Below are 20526 nucleotides of genomic sequence, written 5' to 3'. Positions count from 1 at the left end.
CAGAGAGTAAAATGCAAATTCCCCACAGCCTGTTACAGGAGAGGAAACTGAAAGTCTGCCGGTGACACGTTAAAGGAGACTTCGTCCCCTTGAGAGTGTGACAGTGCACAGCAAATTTCATGCCACGAGTTATTGGGCGCTGTCAGGAGTGTAACCCTAACCCTGTAACCCTGGCTGCCTTACCTATGTTTCAGTTTAGTTGAAGCAATTTGTATACCATGGCCACCGTCCCCACACACACACACACACACACACACACACACACACACACACACACACACACACACCTACAGAACGACACACCACAGGAGCTCTGGCGACATTTGATCATCTTACACTGCACTAATTTAAGCCAAGTCCCCCTCTCTTACACACACACACACACACACACACACACACACACGATGACATTCACTGTTATGCTCTCAAACATATGGCAACTTCAGTACTGGTGAGCCCTGTTCAGCTAGTTTGGCCCTGAGGTGGGCCAATAAACAAGTCCTGGTTTGTCCCTGTGGTGAAACCAGCCTAATGACTAAGAACTGGCCTGGCCCTGTGCTTGGAACCAGTCAGATAATTAGTCAGCCTGCTTGACTCTGGCATGAATACAAGGATAATAATAAAGCTAATCATGATGGCCACCCTGGTTTGACTTCTATGCGAGCTAATGGGACCTTGTCAGAACTGGTCACCTCATGCTGGCAAATTGGTCTTAATGGAAGTACAGTTCTTGGTTAATGAGAGGCTGACTGAGATTAAAGCACAGTAAAGAGAAGGGGAGAATTTTCTCGAGATGAATTTTGTACAGCAGTTTCTACACAGTGTAACTGTTCATTTAAGGGGGATATCTCAAGAGAAACCTTGCTGATAAGTGCAGTTCTTAATGCCAGACTCCGTTCAACAACACGGTGTTTTGCCATTTTTGTTCGTCGTCGCAGGCACTTATCTCTGAGAACATAGTTTATTCATTCTTTCCAATGTCTTGGACCCACTCTTCAATTCGGCATTATCTAAAAAACCAAGCGAAACTTCTTTTTCACTTAAATTTTTACTTCTTGAATATGTTAGCTTGTTGCACTCCCTAACTTCTTTCATGAAATACACAGCGGGTGGCAGCAGCTAGCTGTGTAAACCAGCTGACATTTTTTAAAATTAATTGCAATTAAGTGCTGGAAGATGAATTGAATATATGCCGGACGAGTTAGTGGATGTTAAAGATACGGAAAATTGTTAAAGTGATCTTTTACAAGGCATGTACGTTTGCCGACAAGCAAGTAAACATTAAATTGACAGATTTATGAACAGGGTTTGGGTTTGGGTTCTCCATACATCGGAGTTAATTAGCTATCAACAGTCAAGCAAAGAAACGTTTCTTACCGAGCATTAAAAGAGCAAAGACGAGTGTGAGGAGACAGTTCTTCATTTTCATCCCTCTCTTTTTCCACTCTTATCCTTTTTCCTCAATGTCCCCCCCGTTTTCTTTGTCCTGTGTGGGGTAACACCAGTCCTCTCCCGCCGCTGTCGGTCAATAAAACTCTCAGATGTGAGCAGTCAGTCCGCGCCGCACACCGGGCGGAGCCGCAAAGCAAAACGGATGCACACCGTGCTTTCTAATCCAGTAAAACGGAGTCCAAATCCCGACGGGAGGGTTTACACGGTTCACACACTGACACTGAACCCGGTTTGGTGTGTGTGTGTGTGTGTGTGTGTGTGTGGGAATGAAGGCGAGATTGATAGAGGTGGCTGATTGAGAAAAGAGAGAGAGAGAGTGGCCGGAAGTTAGGTGTCGGTCTGGAGGAGGAGTGCAGGGAAGCAGGGAGGTCCCAGGTGGAGAGAGAGAGAGAGAGAGAGAGAGAGAGAGAGAGAGAGATTCCCATATCATTCTCCCACTGTCTCAGGGTTTATGGAGCAGATATTAGTCTTTATTACATATCAGATATTGTCCAGTCTGTGTGGTCCAGCCTCTGATATGATGGATTCCTCCTTCATAGTTTAAATTACTGCTGCACCTCCAGACATCTCTAATTGCTTTAGTCTTTTACTATTTGAACCCTCTTTCGCCCTCCTTTAAAACAAAAACTTTTATAATCTCCACTGTCTTTGACTGAGTAGTAGGGGAGAGCGGGTTGGTCGTCACATCCATTAGATTTCGCTCTCTAGAGGGCGCTGTTAAAAAATGTTGATACAAAGTAGGGATGTTCGCGATGAGTCGACTAGTCGGTTACACGTTACTAATCTCGCTAGTCGACACCAGAAATACTAGTCGGTTAAACAAATTTTCATTTCATATTTTATTCATGTACAACATCGGTAAACGTCGTCTTTACGCAGCCACCCGCCACTGCAGCCCCTCGTCCCTGCACTAATGCCCCCACTGGTCTTTGTCCCACTTTAAGAGTTATAGTCGTAACATTTGGATACTTCGGTCTGCTTTGGGATTCTAGCTGCTGATTTCACTCTCTACCATCTAACCTCACACATGGTGGGAAGAAAATGCTTCAGGTTGCAGCTCCCTCACTTCACCCTCTTTTTCTAAGAGCAAAGGAAAGACTAGAGTGGCTGCGAAACGCAAAAAACGCAAATGCCCCTGTCTAGAGCCAGTGTTTAGTCCATTCTGGGCTGCTGTAGAAATATGGTCACTCAACATGGCGGACTCTACGGATCGTGACCAGTGGTGTCCTGAGTCATTGGCGTGTTAACACCACCTGTAGATCAGTGTGTATAGAGTGAGACCTGTGGCAGGACTGTGAATGGTGTCACCCACGTGCGTCACACAAAATTGCAAACCCACTCGCGGAAAAACAGTTCCACTACCGCAGGTCAAAATCTCGTCAGGGAAGCTTTAAAAAGCGAAATTAAATTTAAAGCGCTTTTTATGTAAATGGTCCTGCACGGCCTTAATCACAAAGAGCATTTACCACAAAACCTGAATCAATCATAAGAGCATCAGTTGAACCTAAAACAATGAAAAACAAGACAAAAATGATTCTCATTTTCAGGTGATTATGTGATTATTATATTATTATTACACTAACACTAATGAAAACTAACTCTTTTTCCAAAAAGGCAAAAAAAAAACTCAAGCAAGCGTAAAGACTTTATTTGCAAAATTGAGGAAATCAAAATACACAGCTATTGTGATAATGGAGGTAATAAAACATATAGAGTAAACTGTCAGAATCAATAGGATGCATTTTAATTATAAGTGTTAAAAAATGACTCCCACCTCTCCCACCATTAGGAGTGCTAAAGCGAGAGGTGAAGGGGGGAGGAGGAATATACTGCAGAAGCAGCCATAGAGGAAGAGATGAGAGAGGTGGGGGTTTACACTTAAAATACACAGTTTTCATGTCATAAGGCCATAACAATAAAGACTTATTTTGTAATTATATAAGCAACATGATCCAACGAGTGAGCTGGTTACACTGAAATAACGCTCTAGGGAAACTACATATTGGAAGTAAATGGTATAAAAAATGTAAATCCACAAGACAATGTGTATTGCCTTTCACAAACTAAGCTTTTTTAACTAGTATAAAACCATATTCCTTATTTTCTTTTTCCCTGCAGGCTGCCATTTTACCCAGGGTGACACATGCCTGGTGTCAGTTCCAGTCCTGTGCCCAGGCCCATGCTGTGTATTTACACAGAGCCAGTGAGGGGGCAAAGGTCACCGCTCAGTCAGAGCAGGTGACAGGTTTGGGTTTGTAACCTCGGGGTCAAAGGTTACAACTGCATGGCCAATACATGTGAGGATGCTATTTTTAAAGTGTGTGTGTGTGTGTGTGTGTGTGTGTGTGTGTGTGGCATGGACGACTCAAGCCAGTGTGTGTCGCCTACTACTATATTACTGTATGTGGTCTCAACACGGTAGCATCTGTTCCTCACACAACATCTGTTCAAACTGACACACACACACACACACACACACACACACACACACACACACACACACACACACACACACACAGAGTCTTATCCTACTCCCCTATCAGTCATTTACCAGGTCGTGGATTCTTGGCACTGGATCTGGTTGTAATGGACTAACAGCCTTTTATTCCAAAGCAGTCACCGCCAGCCACCTCACATATGATGCACTGTAGACGATAACGCAGACTTAACTTTAAACCGTGTCTCCACTTGAGACTTGTTCACTGTAAGAAAGCGCTGCAGCATCGAAAAAGGCAGAGCTGCAGGCGAACAATGATGTAATAATGTCAGGAAACTGTAAACTCAACTGTCTAAAATCTAAATCCAACAAAGCAGGCCATCAAAACTTTTGGAATCAGCCTGGATTGTTGTATTAGTACGAGCAGTAGTAGTAGCAGTAATGCTTGTAGTAGTAGTAACAGTAGTAGGAATGGCTTTAAAATACAAGAAACAACAGTAGAAATGGTTATTTATCACAAAATCAGTGGAATTATTTCTATTAATCATACACTCGCTCAGTAAATAAAAGAATCTGTCACATGTTTAGAATTGCTCATTAATTGGTGTCCTTTATGCATTGGTGTTCATTGGAAGGTAATGTTAGTGAGAGGGAAAGACAGGATAAAGTAAGGTTTGAATTAAATGATTAAGATTAAAATGTGTTGCAAGTAAAAGGGCAGTTTATTAAGAGTGAGTGGCCAGTTTTAGATTCAACTCTACATACAATCTGATGGGACTTTTCCACAGTCAAATGTCAATTTACAGACCTATTGCAAAAACCGTGGGCCGATGGCGCCATCTACTGGCCACAGAGAAAGAAACTTTAGGAAACAGTACAATTATACTTAATGCATACAACTTAAAAGGGGATGAGGAGAATCTTCTTGGATTTATTTTACTCAAACCCATGGCCGCTGCAGCAAGGACCCAGCCTTTAGTACATGGATCACCAGCTCTACCAGGTGAGCTGCCCTGGTGAATTGTTTTAACCTATTAAAGGACATATAATACTATTAAGAACAATAACAGAAATCCCAAATAAACACGCAGTTTAGCAGAAGCTACTTTAAATGTGATTATTTTGGCATACAACCCAGTGCAGGGCTGCTGTGATCTCACATTATAACTGACATGCTCTGTGGACATGAAGCTACAGCACCATCTAGTGGGTAAAATCTATCAATACAATTTATTCAGATTTTTTGTATTTTCCCCCCACATTGCATGTGTGCGTATTAGACCGGTAAATATCAAAAATAGGACAAAATAAAAGTCTAAAGATAATTTGAATAAAATAAAAAATATACACTTACACTTATAAACTAGTGCTCTCTAATATTAGCACTCCAAGTGGAGGTGATAATTGTATACATTGGAGATGCCACATTGTGGTTGCATTCTGTGTATTTTCAGCTTGTTTTGTTTTCTGCTGCTGTGTTGGTGTAGCATGCCAACAGATAAATCTTAGGGGTTTTGAGATGATTGACAAGAAAACATATTTTTGTTTGTTTCTAATAACTCCTTGTGAAATACTGGTTGGTTGTTTTTTGTGAGGGGACAAAAGTAAAAATGTTTGGGAAGAAACTGTTGGGTAAATGCATACCAATCCTCTTTTGGGTAGTTTTGATTGCCTGCTGTAGAGTCCTCCTGTCCTGGGCCACGCACATCCAATGCTAGTTTGTGATGTTTCCAATCCGGATGCTTTCTGTCGCTCCTCTCTAAAAGAACTTGGCACGGGAATTTTGCTTTCTTAAACATCCAGTGTGTAACATTTAGGAGGATCTATTAGCAGAAATAGAATATAATCTTCATAGGTATGTTTTTATTAGTGTATAATAACCTGACTATAAGAATCGTTGGGTTTTTGTTACGTGACAGTAATAGAGAATAATATAATATATAATAATGATAATACAAAAATACAATAAATATGGAGTGCCATGTCTGCTAATAATAGATTTACAATTTAACATCAAATAAGGCTCATAAAGAGAGCATTAAGCAATGAATGAGTTTACATAAAGAGTAGGCAAGCTAGCCAAAATGGAAAATGTATAGTGAGTGAGCAAGCAATGACAGAATCTGTGTAATTTGAATAAGATTAAGACAAATCTCTCACCCCCATCTACCCTTTACTCTCATGATAGTACAGATTAGAAATGTTGTCATTTCCAATTCCCTATAAAGCTGCAAGTACCAAAAAAACTCCTGTGTATGACATCATGTGTGGTTCCCAGCAAGGCAATTGTTAAAATGATCACTAACAAAAGGTGACTTTCAAATCCATCTTTATTATCATAAGTAGGCTTTATGAATTTAATCATAAACTCAATTAACAGTTTGTTCAAATCAACTCTTAGGAGGTGTGAATGCAACTAAATAAATGTATATCATCTGCAAACCTAACAAATATAATTCATGTATAAAATTATTGGGCCTAACACATATGTTAAAAACTATTATAAAGCTTCAAGTAGAGCTCCGGTAGACACAAATGCACACACACACACTAGATAATCATCTTGCAGTAGCTCAACACGTACAGCGAACACACTCAAAACCACAAACACATTTTCAGCTAAAACAGACAGGATATGTGAGTGACACAGAGACACACACATAGCTGCAGAGCTGCGGAGGTGAAAATGACGCAGTATGAATTCATTTCCCCCACTTTTATTTCACTGGAAAAGTTGCACCATAATTTATACCACTCATTTTAATACTACACAAAAAGTTAAATGCAACATTGAATGACAGTGGAGGAGCACAGCAATATGATTCCTTGTATGTTTTATGTCTATGAACACATGTATGACATTATTAATAATATATAATATAATATCGTCTGTGCTTTCGGAAAAAATTTGTGTCATATGCGACAACCGATGAGCAAGTTTCCAAAAATAAAGCATAAATGAAACATAGTTTGTCAGGCAAAAAAAAGTCATCAGTTCACAACACATTTACAAAATTAATTAAAAAGAGGTGCTTACAAATGTACAATGACAATCTTTTTTGCGGCCTGGAAAAAAACTAAGTACTGAGTATTTTTTGTAATAATGACCTTTCTGTACCCCATAATTTCCCTAACATTCTTGAAAAGAACAGACAGAGGAGAACAGGACAAAATGATAGATGAAAATAGGAGAAAAGGAGGTAGCTCTTCACGGAAAGTTACTTTTTTATCGAACAAGGTTACAGTTCTGATGGCCATAATAAACTACCTAAATTGTAATGATGAGATAATTGATATCTTGAGAAAAAGGACATATTACTAGTTAAAGTATAAATCCACAGACATACAGTGTCATACAAATGAGGGCAGTCTAAGTTTGTTCTTGTCATAATAAAGCTTCCAAAGGGTCATAGTTTGAGTTCAGCGTTAACAAACATCTATTTGCTTTTTTTTAGCAACCATTAAAAAACTATTAGTTTGTTCAAACATCCTGATGAAATCATGATGTTTAATCATAATCATGGTATAGAGTAGTAAAGTCTCCTTTTCTTTACTGAGTTTGGATGAATTCATCTTCTTCGGTCAAACAGAAACAGCAAGAGAGAAGTAGGGAGGAGAGAAGTGAATCTGGAACGAAAATGAAAAAAATAAGAAGGGCAGGTGAAAAGAGGAGTTGACTACGTTGTCTAAACTCCAACACTCACATGGTGTCACACTCTTGGTGTTTTGGGAGCTTTTTTCCTGGGCTGAGGAAGAGGAGGAGGCTGCTCATCATCATTATCAACTGGTCTGGGGGCCTGAAGGGAAGTGAAAAAGTGTCGGATCAGACGCCACACTGAGTTAGTTTTCTAAATACTACTGATATGTTCATCTGAATGCTTGTGTTTCTCGCCCTGTTGGACTTGACGATGTCACATCTGAGCAGATACTTTGGAGAGTACAATGTTATTATAACTGACAGATATCATGGCCAAAATACACCTTCTCTTGGTGTATGTGAGTATAACCATTACGTTTTTAGCAGCCCAGGAGCCCAGGAGCAGATCTACTAAAATGTCCTACCTGTGCAGGTCTTCTGGGGCTGGGCTGAGGCTGATCGTTGGGGACGTCTGGGGCTTTGGGACGCTGCTGGTTGCGCGGCTGTTTGGTGCGATGTTGGCGCGGACCGGTGTGGCCGGCCGGCTGCTGCTGATGATGGTGCTGATGATGTGGATGTTGTTGTTCGGGAAGATGACTATGTTGGTGATGATGATGATGATGATGTTGTTGTTGGTTGGGATTGGTCCACCCCAAACGAAGCTCCTCCTCATCTGTTGAGAGAGAAAATAATTATAGACTGCAGCATTTAAAATTACTAATTTCTTTTCTTTTTTACTTCATACATGATTCGTAGTGTTTTAAAAACTACCAAATCTTCCCAAGTCTTCTGAAGTATGAAGTATTTAATTGTACTGATTTCTAGAGCCCCACCGATGTGGGCCTTTTGAGACCTATGCCGTATACAGGTACGGTGGCAGATGTAGTGAACTTTTGAACTGGAATAAAAAAAGTGACTCAATTCAATTCAATTAAATTTTATTTGTATAGCGCCAATTCATAACAGAAGTTATCTCAGGACACTTTTCAAATAGAGCAGGTCTAGACCGAACTCCTTATAACATTATTTACAGAGACCCAACAGTACCACCATGAGCAAGCACTTGGCGACGGCAGCAAGGAAAAACTGCCTGTTAAAAGGCAGAAACCTCGGACAGACCCCGGCTCTAGGTGGGCTCAGAAGGCAATTCAGAATTGAATTGAATATTATTATTTCAATAATATATACTAATACTGAAATGAATGGTCTGGCTTTACTGGTGTATTTCCCATACTTTCACACAGTAAACTATGTATGGAAGCATACAAAGTGAAAAGAACAGTGTATGCAAATATATATAACATGCCTGACTTTTGTTTTGATATAATTTAGATGTTGTTTCCATGATTCCATGATAATTGTTAAAAGTTATCTCTACCAAAAGGTGATTTCAACACTCAGACACTTAATTTATCTTGAGTATGCTTTGTAATTATGAATTTCATCTCACAGTCAAAAATAGTTTGTTCAATCAACTTCAAATGTATTTTCCATATTATTCAAGTTCAGGAGGAGCAGGAGGCACACCAGCTCATCCAATCGGCCGAATCTGTCTTTAAGAAGCTCTGCCTCAGTTTTTTATGTTAACAGATTTTGTTAATACAGAACAGCGACCATTACTGTCTAAGCATTCTGTGCTTGAATTACAGTGTGATAAGAAGTAACACACTGCTTCCTCTGAAGCTGCTGATTACATACATATTTTCTAAGAACATACTGTAGTAAACAGTCAGGTGTAAATGCAAAATATTGGTATTTCAAAACAAACAACAAAACCCCTTACCCTTCAGTTGCAAGCGTTTTTTCCGACTGTTCCGGACGCAGCAAAAAATGATGATGAGAATCAGCACCATAACAACACCTGATGAGGATGGATAATAATAATTTAAGATCAAGTGCAAGTTAAAAAGATGTTATTAGAATCTGTGGAGCTACATAAGAGAATAGACACACCTCCTCCAATGGCCACCAAAATCCAGGTATTAATTCCAAATACTTCTTCAGGGAAAACAAACCCTGGAAAGAAAGAGGAGAAGAAACACAGTGAATAAGTATTGATTCAATTCATTTTCTTTTTTAAATTAAACATAAACATTTCATATTGAGCCATTCTTAATAATGAATGTTCTGTATGCAATCAGTTCTGGTTTATACTGCAGTGAAAGTCATTGGCTGGACAACTGGCCACTGTTTACAGCAGGCTGTACCAACCACTGGATAGTACTTACCGGTCGAAATGCAGGGTTGTTTAAGACTTTCAGACGTCATAGAGCTGACGCGGTTGGTAACTTTGCAGCTGAAGGTATCTGTCATCACATCATCTGCTTTAAATGTCAAAGATTTATCCTTCTGCTTGTCCACTACCTTCCCATTGCGATGCCATTCAATGCTGACATCTTTGGGTGCAATCTTTTGGGTAAAAATATCATGGATTAGTGAGTTATCATGAGGATATGTAGATATTCCAAGTGCAAAAGAAAAGAACCAGAGTAAAACCTTGCAGGGGAGTTTAAAGATAAGTTAAGACCACAAAGCAGGCTCCAAACACATGTTCAAGGCCAAATACTATTTTTGTAAGGTTTGATCCGCTACAGACAAGGGCCAAGCTAATTAGTTGAGAAATCAGAATATAAAAGTATTAATATTATTTTTTCTTCAGTGACAGAAATGTTTAGCTAATATATTTATTTCAGGGCTTTTACTTTGACAAGGCAAAATTACAAATGTGTCTTTGTTATGTGGAGGCCATGAGCAGCTGGAGGATTCACACATTAGAAAAACAATTGGAAAAATGGTTGAATACAACTGTTCATTATGACCTTGAAAATAGTGGTTTGACCCAAAAAAGAGGGTGGAGTTTTTTTCAGTGACTACAAATTCAGGTAGAATGTTCACCTATAATGCCCCATAATCAGCTAATGCTATAACCTCCAACCCCCAACAAGAGACAAACAATCAACACTGAACTTGTTCTATATTCCTTTACATTGTTCTTTCTGATAATGGCTGGTTACAGCAGCCAAAATTGGCCAAAAAATAAATCTGGATTTTACTTTCTCACATTTGGTTTCTTTCCTAACTTAAAGGTCCAGCCAGTGTGCATTAAAGAGGCGGGATGGAATATAATGCTCATAGGTACGTTTTCATTTAACTCAACTCATGCTTGGTTTTTGTCCTCACCTTACCAACCTCGCAGATAAATTGGATTTTGTTCCCGGTTTTGGGACATTCAATCCTCACTTTAGGCTTTGGGACTGGATCTGAGTAGAGTAGATTTGATTAGATCAAACATTATTTTAAGCAGTGTTCATTAGGCATTGTAAAAACACCATAATTATCGTATCATGATGAACAAAATATGAAAACAGATGTAGCGATCCAAACTAATTAACAAACAAATTAACTTCTCTGATGTTTGATTATATTGTACGCCTATAACAGACAACACACTCCAGGATTTTTAATAAACACATTTTAAGGTTTCATGTTCATATCAATGTGGACAGATTAGGTAATATAATTAAAACTGTTCAGGTGGCTGCAGACCTTTGTTTCTGACCCAGGTGCAGCAATAAGGAGGGATGCACAGTCAGATGTATCAAGATATACTTAAATAAACAAAGTAAATGTACTCACGATTTCTTGTTACCTACCAATTATACACAAAAGTATGCTTTTCAGTTCCTTTTGTATTGCCTGTCCACCAATAAAAACCCCAGGTTTGTACAGCCCTCCATCACTTTTTTTCACATTTGTCAGCTTCAGGGATCCATTTTCATAAAGGTTTGTTGGGTTCTTTGTGTTCTCTCTGCGTGTGAGGATCACTGTATTGCCTTGAGTCCATATCAACCGTTCTGAGGGTTTCAGTTGGTGGTTCAGTGGCACAGTAATGTTCCCGTTTGTTGCAACATTGATGTCACATTGATCCTGAGAGTCTTTGTAACAGAAAGAAAGATAGGGAAATACAAAGGAAAATCAGATGACACAGCAGTGAGACATTTTATTCTATGTATGCCCCAAACAATCACAACAAATTCAAATGCAGAACAATGTGATATTTTTGTGTATGCCAACTTGAGTGCTGGTATTATTAATGCTTTTCAGAACGCTAAGCCTCACCAATGGCTGCAGAGGTCATTACACCCTAAAACAGGGCTCTCTAAGCTTTTTGTGGGAGATATGATTCACAACTAGTGTGGTAATGATCATCTTTGCATCACAAATCTAATTGCATTAAAATCATGATGATGTGACATCGGTTGGGGTCTGTTTTCTTAAATCTGGAGAACAGGATTTGTAGGCCAGGGTATCTCTTCAGCTCTACAGCACTTAGCAATTAAATTGCTGTTTTGTCTGACATTTAACCTTTCTCAAAAAATTACAGTTTCTGCGATTTTCATTTTGCACTTATTGCAATTTCGATATTTCCATTAATTGTGCAGTCCTAACGAACATCCATGTTAAATTGATGCATTCAGTGGCATGTTTGTTTGAACTGAGATGGATGAGATGGATGAAAGTCTGTGCTGTGCTAGTTTAGATGATATTACGAGAGAAGGTACGAACAGAATGTCACAATATATGTTGGATGTGTTCTTATGTCATAAAGAGAAGCAATTTTTCAACTGAATTGAACAACTCAGACTTGTCCTTTCCGACGGGGAACTGCAGCTGTTATATGGCTCGCTTCAAAGCCTTCAGAGTCCTTTGATTAAAAGAGTAATTTTACCTTGCAGAACACAGGAGTTGCTGGTCTACCGCTGTGATTGATTATTAACACGTTCATTTGAATCCAAACTAATGTTAGTTGCTTTATTCATTTTTTAGTTAATAAAAACATATCACTAATTATTTGAATGGAACAAATTTGTACCATTACTTGTTATGAAGAAAATATTTTGGATAAAGAAATCATAGGCCCCTCATAGGTCACTCGGAGCCCTCGGGTTGGAGACCCCTGCTCTAAAATATGACAACAAGTGGGTGGAACAAACAAATGTAGACCTGTGCGTAATGTTAATGTACAGAAAGTGAAACAGTATATCCTCCTGAATGTGCTCAGCCTGGGATTTCGTCATTTATTTTAGAAGTGGAAAGTTCGGCCGGATCATGGAAAGTTCCCCAAAACATTATGATTCGTCCTCTCGGGACTACAAACGTCCTTTCCAAATCTCATAGCAAATTCTGAATATCTATTAAAAAAAACAAAAACAAAGTGCCACTCTATAGAAGCTGTTGAGATATTTCACTGAATAAGTGAAAACCCAGTCCAAATTGTACCACTGTAGTTGAGGTCAACAAAATGATCCATGCCAGTTATAAAGACAGCCAATGTCAAAACCAACCGCATACGACAGTTGAATGTAATGTTAACACATAAAGCTAAATAGTTTCTTTACATTTGATAATCAGGTCTGTTGTGGTATGTTTATGACAAAAATGATTTCATATTACACAAACTAATGATAAAATAACATACATTAAAGCCTTACTAACAGTGAAATAACTATTAATTAAAGTTTAATGAACTATCAATTTACCATGTATTAATGATGGTAGGAATGGTTTTAAGTGTGGGGACATTCTCGAGCACAAAGAAATCGGTAAGCATAAACACTGTTTCTTCACAAATCAGTGCACTACGCGTGGTTGATAAGTGAGGGCCCAGATTACAAGTTAACACGTCGTCCTATTTCCAGTGTGACCCAATTGCGTAACCCTGTTTTTGTTCTTTTTTATGAGAATTCACAGACAAATCTACAAAATCTCAGTCAGTAGGTGTTCCTTTAAAGTATACAAATCTGGCAAATTACTGACCACCTGCTGACATTTCCTGTCAATCAGAAAGTTTGATAGAAGGCCTAGTCGAGTATACTCTGTGTATGTGCTGATTATTGCCATTGTTCGATTAATTATGGCTCGCCTTGATTGATACTTATTTTTTTGGCTTTTCAGTGGCGTATGTAGGATTATCACAAGTGTCAAATTTCTTTTTCTAATGATTCTGAAACATGCTTGTAAACCTCCTTGTGTGTGTGTGTGTGTGTGTGTGTGTGTGTGTGTGTGTGTGTGTGTGTGTGTGTGTGTGTGCACCTTCCCACACTGTGCATACATGAAATCTGAAACTGACACGGTCTATGAAGTGAAACTCTGCAGCCGTCCTGCACAGAGCATCTCGTCACAAAGCCTGAGTGCACTGAAGACAGATGATGAGTGTATTATATCCTGTTGTCTCTGTTCAGACCACAGTCGGCTCAAAAGACACACACAGCAAAACACACTCGCCTACGTGTTTGTCTTAAAGTCCAGCCTTCATTTTCACATCCTAAAGGGTGAAGATCAGACTATAGTTGCCATTATCTGCCAATTCTTAAATTTCTTATATATAAAAATGATATAGTATTGGTCTCCTTTCATTAAACACTAAAAGTATCAAAATGAAGAAGGATTCTCATGCTAGCACAACTATATGATCTGCAATCACAGATTGGAACTTTGATATGGTTTCATTTTCAGTGAAGTCAACCCACAGGAAATGAATAGTTACAGGAGTCATCATCTGTGGAGTTAGACCATTAAGATTTTTCCATATGATGATAAAAAAACAAGGTACTGGTTATTCACACATTTTGGTCACTAGTTGAGATAGGTTTTCATTTCTCTGGCAATACGGTTTGAAAGAAACACACTGTCACCCAGATTATATGTTTTATCTATATTATAATAGCACAAAATATTTAGATTGAATATGTCTACAAAACATTCATTGTCAGTGCAATTCATTTACTGTAATAATACTTTGTGACAACTAAAGCATGATTAACATTTGTATTGTTATGATTAGGCAACTCACAACAAGAAGTAAAAATGGATGTTTAAGTGTTTTTATCTCATATGTTTGTGCTATGAATCACCTTTATGCCAGTATCTGGCCCAACAATTAGAAAAAAGTCATTTTCTAGGTATTTTCAGGTATTCTTAATGATATTATAGAATTTGCCATTTCCTGAAAGACAGTAAAAAGTTGTCGATGACTCATCCCGCACTCGGGAGCATATACTAATTTTGTGTCCAATAAAACGCTTTATCCGTTAATATAAATGATTTACTGGTTTTCCCTCTGATGTCCTCAATTAATATCCGAAGTCCCCCTCTAGCTGCCTGTTTTAACAGGAAACACCGAAACATGCAGAAGCAAACAGTACTGTTTTCCTTTCATGTGGACTTTAAAGGTCTAGTGTGTAACATTTAGGAGGATCTATTAGCAGAAATGGAATATAGTATTCATAGGTATGTTTTCATTAGTGTATAATCGCCATTAGAATCGTTGGGGTTTCGTTACCTTAGAAAGAGCCACTTTTAGCTACAGACGTTGAACTGCCATGTTTCTACAGTAGCCAGAACAGACAACCTGGCTCATGATAGGGCTGTTTGCGTTTTTGCACATTTCGCGACCAGCATAGTTTCTTCCTTGCACTTGGAAAGTGAAGGTGAACCAAGTAAGTCACTGCTACAAAATCCTATAAACTGGTCCTTTAAATACTGTTAGGTAAGGCTATAAACAGTGACATGACGTGATTACTTTATTAGTATTTAACCAAAACCTCAGTCTTCCCAAACCTCAACCATACATGTTTCTGATGCTAAACCACAGTTCATGGCAGGAAACCTGAAGTCTCAGTTCTATCTACATCTAAAGATCACATCTAGCAGTGGATGTTACAAGTTAAAATTACTGGATATTGTTGCTTTTTCCAATTGTGACATCGAACTGAGAGGAAGTTTAATGACGCAATTCACAACATCTAAAAGTTGGTGAAGTGGAACAGCTTCATACTTCAACAACTTCACATCTCAAAGTCCACCTTAAGGGTTTTCTATCACAACAGACTGCTCCCATTTAGATGTTTAAGCCCATTTTCAGCTATAACAATTAGCTCATACTACAATGTAATTGTGACTTGAATGTCTTATAGGATAATGGAATCAGTTTTGACAGAAAATGAAGTCCGGGATAATGTTTTTAAAACATCCAAAACAATATAAATCGAAGTTAAAAAATGTATTTTGAGATTACATAACGCACCTAAAAAAGCAATCATTTGTCATTGTCAGCCCTCCACCCGACAAAAGTGACTCTTTATCTAATTCCCACAATAACCCTGATATTGATAACATGCAGACGTAGACATGTAGATGTAATACTCACAGAATTTTTAAATGTTTTTTAATGTTAAGATAGTTTAGTTGTGTGTTTTATATTTTTTTTCAGCAAAAAAGTCTAATTTCCACATTAAAATCCTTAAAAAGGCATCTACTCCTTCTACCTCATTACAAATTCCAGAATCTATGAATATGCAAATGTTGTTCATTTCTAAAGTTTTCCTGCTGGACACAAGATGTCTCCTACTTCACTATAAAGTCCATTCTCAGTGGATGTGCACTGGTATCTCACTGCATACGTTGCATAAGTTGCAGTGTCTGTCGGTTGCAGTCTCTGCACATACATCACTCTGCACAGTGAAAGTTCAAACATCAAAGTGTAGGAACAAGAAGTATAACAGGTTTTTGACTAGAGGGGAACTTTTCCAAGTTTTTGCATTCAGTAATTTTACAACAGTATGTATCGCTTAATTTTTCTTCATTAAACGAGGATTCTTTTGTTTATTGTAACCACTGAACAATTTCCAGGAAGCAACAAACAAAGGTGTGAAGATTTTAAAAGCAGTTTCAAAGTTTCAGCCACAAATTCTGAAACAGTTAGAGCCTTAAGCAGTTTGCCTGACACAACTAAAACAGCATTTTGATAATTATATTGAATTATTTGTTTACTTGAGCATATACCAAATGCCTTTTGTATTCATACGCAATGATAAAAATAGGTCATGGCTGGAGTTTATATTACAATAAGTTTTTGACATAAGTCTTTTACAACATCATTATTTTAATCATGTGAAACCTTTTGAAACACGTTTATAATAATAGGTACGTATCTCACAAAACAGACATTTACATTTGATAGAAAGAAAAATATTTAAAATAAAAAAGTACTTGGAATAAAACTCTATTTAGGTAAATCATTATGTATATTTTATACCATGAACATTTTGTATCACTCAGTTTAACTGCTTTAATCATGGCTATTTGCTGCATTGTGCCATTTTATTTCTGTCTGATTGTTTCAATTGTTGAAATGATGTTTTTCTGTTCTGTGACTGTCGTAGTGAAGCTTCCTGTTCGTCCTGTGTAACCTCATTTCAGACCAATTTTACCACATCAGCAGCATGTTTGTGCTGCAGGTAACGTTCCTTGATGATTTTTTTTGTCTACATCTGATGTATTTCTAGCACAGGTTTCAACTCGTGTTCACCCGCAATTGCGAACATGCCTTTCCAATAAAGTACCAGCTTTAGGGACGTAAACAGACGGAAAAAATGCATTAAAAAAATGTTTAGTAAACTTTGACTTTACAGATATTTCATGTCATTCAACAGCAATCTCAGCAATCCTCAACCCTTGCCCATGTCAGTGACTTTAGCTACAGTTGCATTAGCGCAACAGCCAAGAATCAACTTTACAGATTTATAGAACAGCCTTTAATTTGGATAGTCTCTTTAGTTTTTGAGAATTACTGGCCCACTGTGTACTCATATACTTTCCTCACTTTTTAAAATACGTTTTGAAAACTGATTTTGTAAATGTTACAATATGTAAAAAAACCAAAAATAATTGATATAGAGCAAATACCCGGGGTTGAAGAACTTCAGTCAACTTGTTTTATAGTAGAGATACACAGTGGAAGTAAAACATCTTAAAAGCAGTAATCGGTTGGCCAGCAAGTTCCAAATTTTTTTAAACGATTTTTTTGGTTTAAAATTGGTTTTGTGTTCTTCTTGTTAAATGTTAAGAATCAACCCAGTTAGAGGATGGAAGTTTGGAATCTGACACTAATGGAAAAGCATAGTGGTTTATTTTCAACTCCATTCCTCAAATATAATTATATAGTTTTCTTACTTCTTCATAAGAGTGGGTAATTGTTTAATTGTTCAGTACCTGCAGAGGCGAAGAGGGAGCAGAAGAGCAGGAGCGCAGTGACGGTGGAGGCAGCAGCCATCTTCATCATCATTCTCACTGAGTTCAGCTGAAAAGAACAGCCGCTTTCCATTATCAAGGTTATTTCCTGTCAGAGCAGTTAGATCACCTCCTGTTTGTGTGTGTGTGTGTGTGTGTGTGTGTGTGTTTGTGTGTGTGTGTGTGTGTGTGTGTGTGTGTCAGTGTACGCCTGTGTTTGTGTGTTTATGGTTTCTAAAGGAAGTGATCCAGGAGGCCCTATTTTCTCCCACAAAACAAGCAAAGGTAATGTCATATTCAGAGCAAACAGACAGTCTCCAGTTAAAGATCATTAAAATACAAACTAACCCCAAATCATTTATTATTTCTATGTGAGCACCAACCTATGTTTCAGACTTTAAAGCTTAAATTGACATCAGTTGGAAACCACTTCCTCTTCTAGTATTGTAGTTTTGGATCGACCTGACCCTAAAAACCTGACATTATAAACTGACTTAACCTGTTTCTAACTGCCACTGTACACCATCATTCGTTTGATTCAGATGATTTACATCATGTGCTGTCAGAATGTGACCTTTCCATTTGCGCTGCCTTGTTGAAACCTTCTGACTGCAGCACACATTCATAAACTAGCTCTAGTCTTAACACAAATGACAATTTCATATAATTAAAAACAGACAATTTATGCGGTTAGGACTGTCTAAAATAAAGTAAGATGTGCACTGACAACAGAATGAAGGAAAATTGTTCCAAGCTGTGCAACAAGAAGAATTTAGGTTAGTTTTGCGATTTTAAGCTTCAAGATCAAAATTCATCTTACCCTGCAGCTGTTGACTGAATGTAATGTCAGAACCACCACTGCCATTCTTTGCTCTCCCCGTAATAGTAACTGAACGCAACGCAACGCAATGTTAAAAAAATTGGTGTGCCCTTGTTTTCTCCTGAGTATGTGTTGCTGTTGGGCCACTACATGAATGCAGGGGAAGTGTGTAGACCCATGTGAAGCTTGAGCTTTTAGCTTGTGGCAGCAACTATCAGTTTGTGGTTTCCAATTACAGATACAATCTCTGTGGCAGCAACACAAGGCTGGTTTTAGTTATTCTTTTTTAAATATGATCATAGAAAGTCTTATAGATGACAATACAGAGATCTAGCTCATTCTCAACTGCGCCAAATGGTTTGTTACACCTAACCATCCGGGAAGTTGTCATGTCAGATCAACGAACCATATTAGTCTGGAGAAGAGGAAAAACCTTTAGTGCTGTCCTTTGCTCTTCTTTCAATGAAAGCAGCATCTACACTAACCACTTTAGCAGCCGTCGTTGTGAACAGTTGCTTCTCACACACATCGTAGCGTTAAACACTGCCCGTAACTCACGCCTTAGCTGCCTGTCATCGGGTACAGACAAATGTGTTTTGCAGATGCCACAACACTTCGCCAGTTAAAGCTCCAAAGTGTGTGGTAAGGAAATATGACCCTGAATAAATAAAATTTGGATTCATAATAACAGGAAGTGATGCTGAGCATGTTGAATGTGGGGAAATCCTGTCAAACGAGGTGCCAAACTCTTCTAAGGGAAAGAGATGGCGTCAAAAACAAAAAAGCTAGTTATGTGGTATATACTTACAGTGACATAACATAACATAACATATTTACAGCCCACCTTGATTTGGGAAGTTGGTCCTTGGAGGGGGCAGTGGAGTTCATTTCAATGATGGCTCTGGGGTAAAAGCTGTTTGGTATTTGATATGGGGCTGAGTTATGTCCTTTAGAATTCTGCTGCGGAGGTAGTGGTAGTGATAGAATAGTTTCACAAGGACATGCACACTGATTTTACTTGTAGTAGCATATTTTGACAGACCAAATACACAATTTCTCTGGAAGGTAACCTCAGTGCGGTGAAGCTTAATTTAATGTGTTTAATGTAGATCATCTGGTAGCTTTCAGATTACATTCTGATCAAGTTGATATCAGGAAAAAGGAACTGATTTTACTTGTGACAGCATATTTTGACAGACCAAACACATTTTTTCAACTCACTGCATTTCCCTTAGCTTAGCTTAGCTTAGCTTGCTCAACACAACCCTACACCCTCAGGCCAGTGAATTGAAAAAACAAAGATATGACTCTGCATCTTGTTTTTCACTGTAAAAAGAATTAAACCTGACCCTGTGAAAACTGTAGAGAGCGGGGGATGACATGCAGCAAAGGGCCAATGGTCAGATTAGAACCTATGGCTGCTGCAGCAGGGATTCTGCAGAGGCACCAGCTCTACCAGGTAAGCTATATGGGTGGTAATTATGTACTGTTCACATGCAAACACCAACACAAATGATGGTTTCAATAACATGCAGCTTTGCAGACAAGTTGGTTTTCCTATTCTACCAGAGCAGTAGAGTTGATTGTCCATGTGGTCCTCTGTGATGTGGGTTCCTAGAAACTTTAAGTTGGAAACGCTCTCCACTTCTACTCGTGTGATGTTTCGAGGAGAGTGGTCCTCGCAGTGTCTCCTAAAGTCTATGATGAGTTCTTTGGTTTTTTTGATGTGTGATTGATCGTTTTCTGTGCACCATCCTACCAGTTTGCAGACTTCATCTCTGTACGGTACAGACTGTCTTGTCCCAATTTGAGATCAGTTTCACCACCATTGTGTCAACTGCAAATTTCATGATTGTGTTTGAGGGGTGTATGGGGATACAATAACATATATAGGGAGAAAAGAGGAGGGGACTCAGCACATAGCCTTGTGGTGTGCCGGTGCTGAGGATTGGGTTTGGAGAGCCAAGTGACACTGTGGGTGGTTTGTCTTTAATCCATATGTGCAGGGAGTTACTGAGACCCAGGACAAGTGTTGAATGCAGAGTCGTAGTCTAAACTGTAGTCTATAAACAGCACCTGTGGTCCTCCTGGGTCAAATTGACCCGGTCT

The 20526-nt window shown here is 38.5% G+C and overlaps 2 protein-coding genes across 3 annotated transcripts in view; both read right to left on the bottom strand.

The window, feature by feature from the left end:
- ptgfrnb (prostaglandin F2 receptor inhibitor b) overlaps positions 1-1787 on the bottom strand; it is a 69259-nt gene extending 67472 nt beyond the window's left edge. Inside the window, exon 1 of the mRNA XM_051428334.1 lies at positions 1378-1787. Within this exon, the coding sequence (XP_051284294.1) occupies positions 1378-1429 (52 nt within the window). The 5' untranslated portion in view covers positions 1430-1787. The remainder of the gene's footprint in view (positions 1-1377) is intronic.
- Positions 1788-6201: 4414 nt separating this feature from the next.
- LOC127378956 (T-cell surface antigen CD2) lies at positions 6202-18566 on the bottom strand. Of its 2 annotated transcripts, XM_051428337.1 has the most exons (10): positions 18418-18566; positions 17580-17667; positions 11180-11461; positions 10707-10786; positions 9755-9935; positions 9480-9542; positions 9310-9387; positions 7952-8199; positions 7594-7686; positions 6202-7516 (listed from the first exon to the last, which is right to left on the bottom strand). In XM_051428337.1, exons 1-9 carry the CDS (start codon positions 18460-18462, stop codon positions 7600-7602), a joined length of 1152 nt encoding a protein of 383 aa, XP_051284297.1. In that variant the 5' UTR covers positions 18463-18566; the 3' UTR covers positions 6202-7516; positions 7594-7599. The 2 variants fall into 2 exon arrangements, with proteins under 2 accessions (XP_051284297.1, XP_051284296.1); XM_051428336.1 differs by having other exon boundaries at positions 6202-7686.
- Positions 18567-20526: the final 1960 nt, after the last annotated feature.

This window comes from Dicentrarchus labrax, unplaced genomic scaffold (assembly GCF_905237075.1).
Source record: "Dicentrarchus labrax unplaced genomic scaffold, dlabrax2021, whole genome shotgun sequence".
Lineage (NCBI taxonomy): Eukaryota > Metazoa > Chordata > Actinopteri > Moronidae > Dicentrarchus > Dicentrarchus labrax.
The sequence above is the reverse complement of the archived record's forward strand: the minus strand, read 5'-3'. Positions and strand labels throughout refer to the sequence as shown.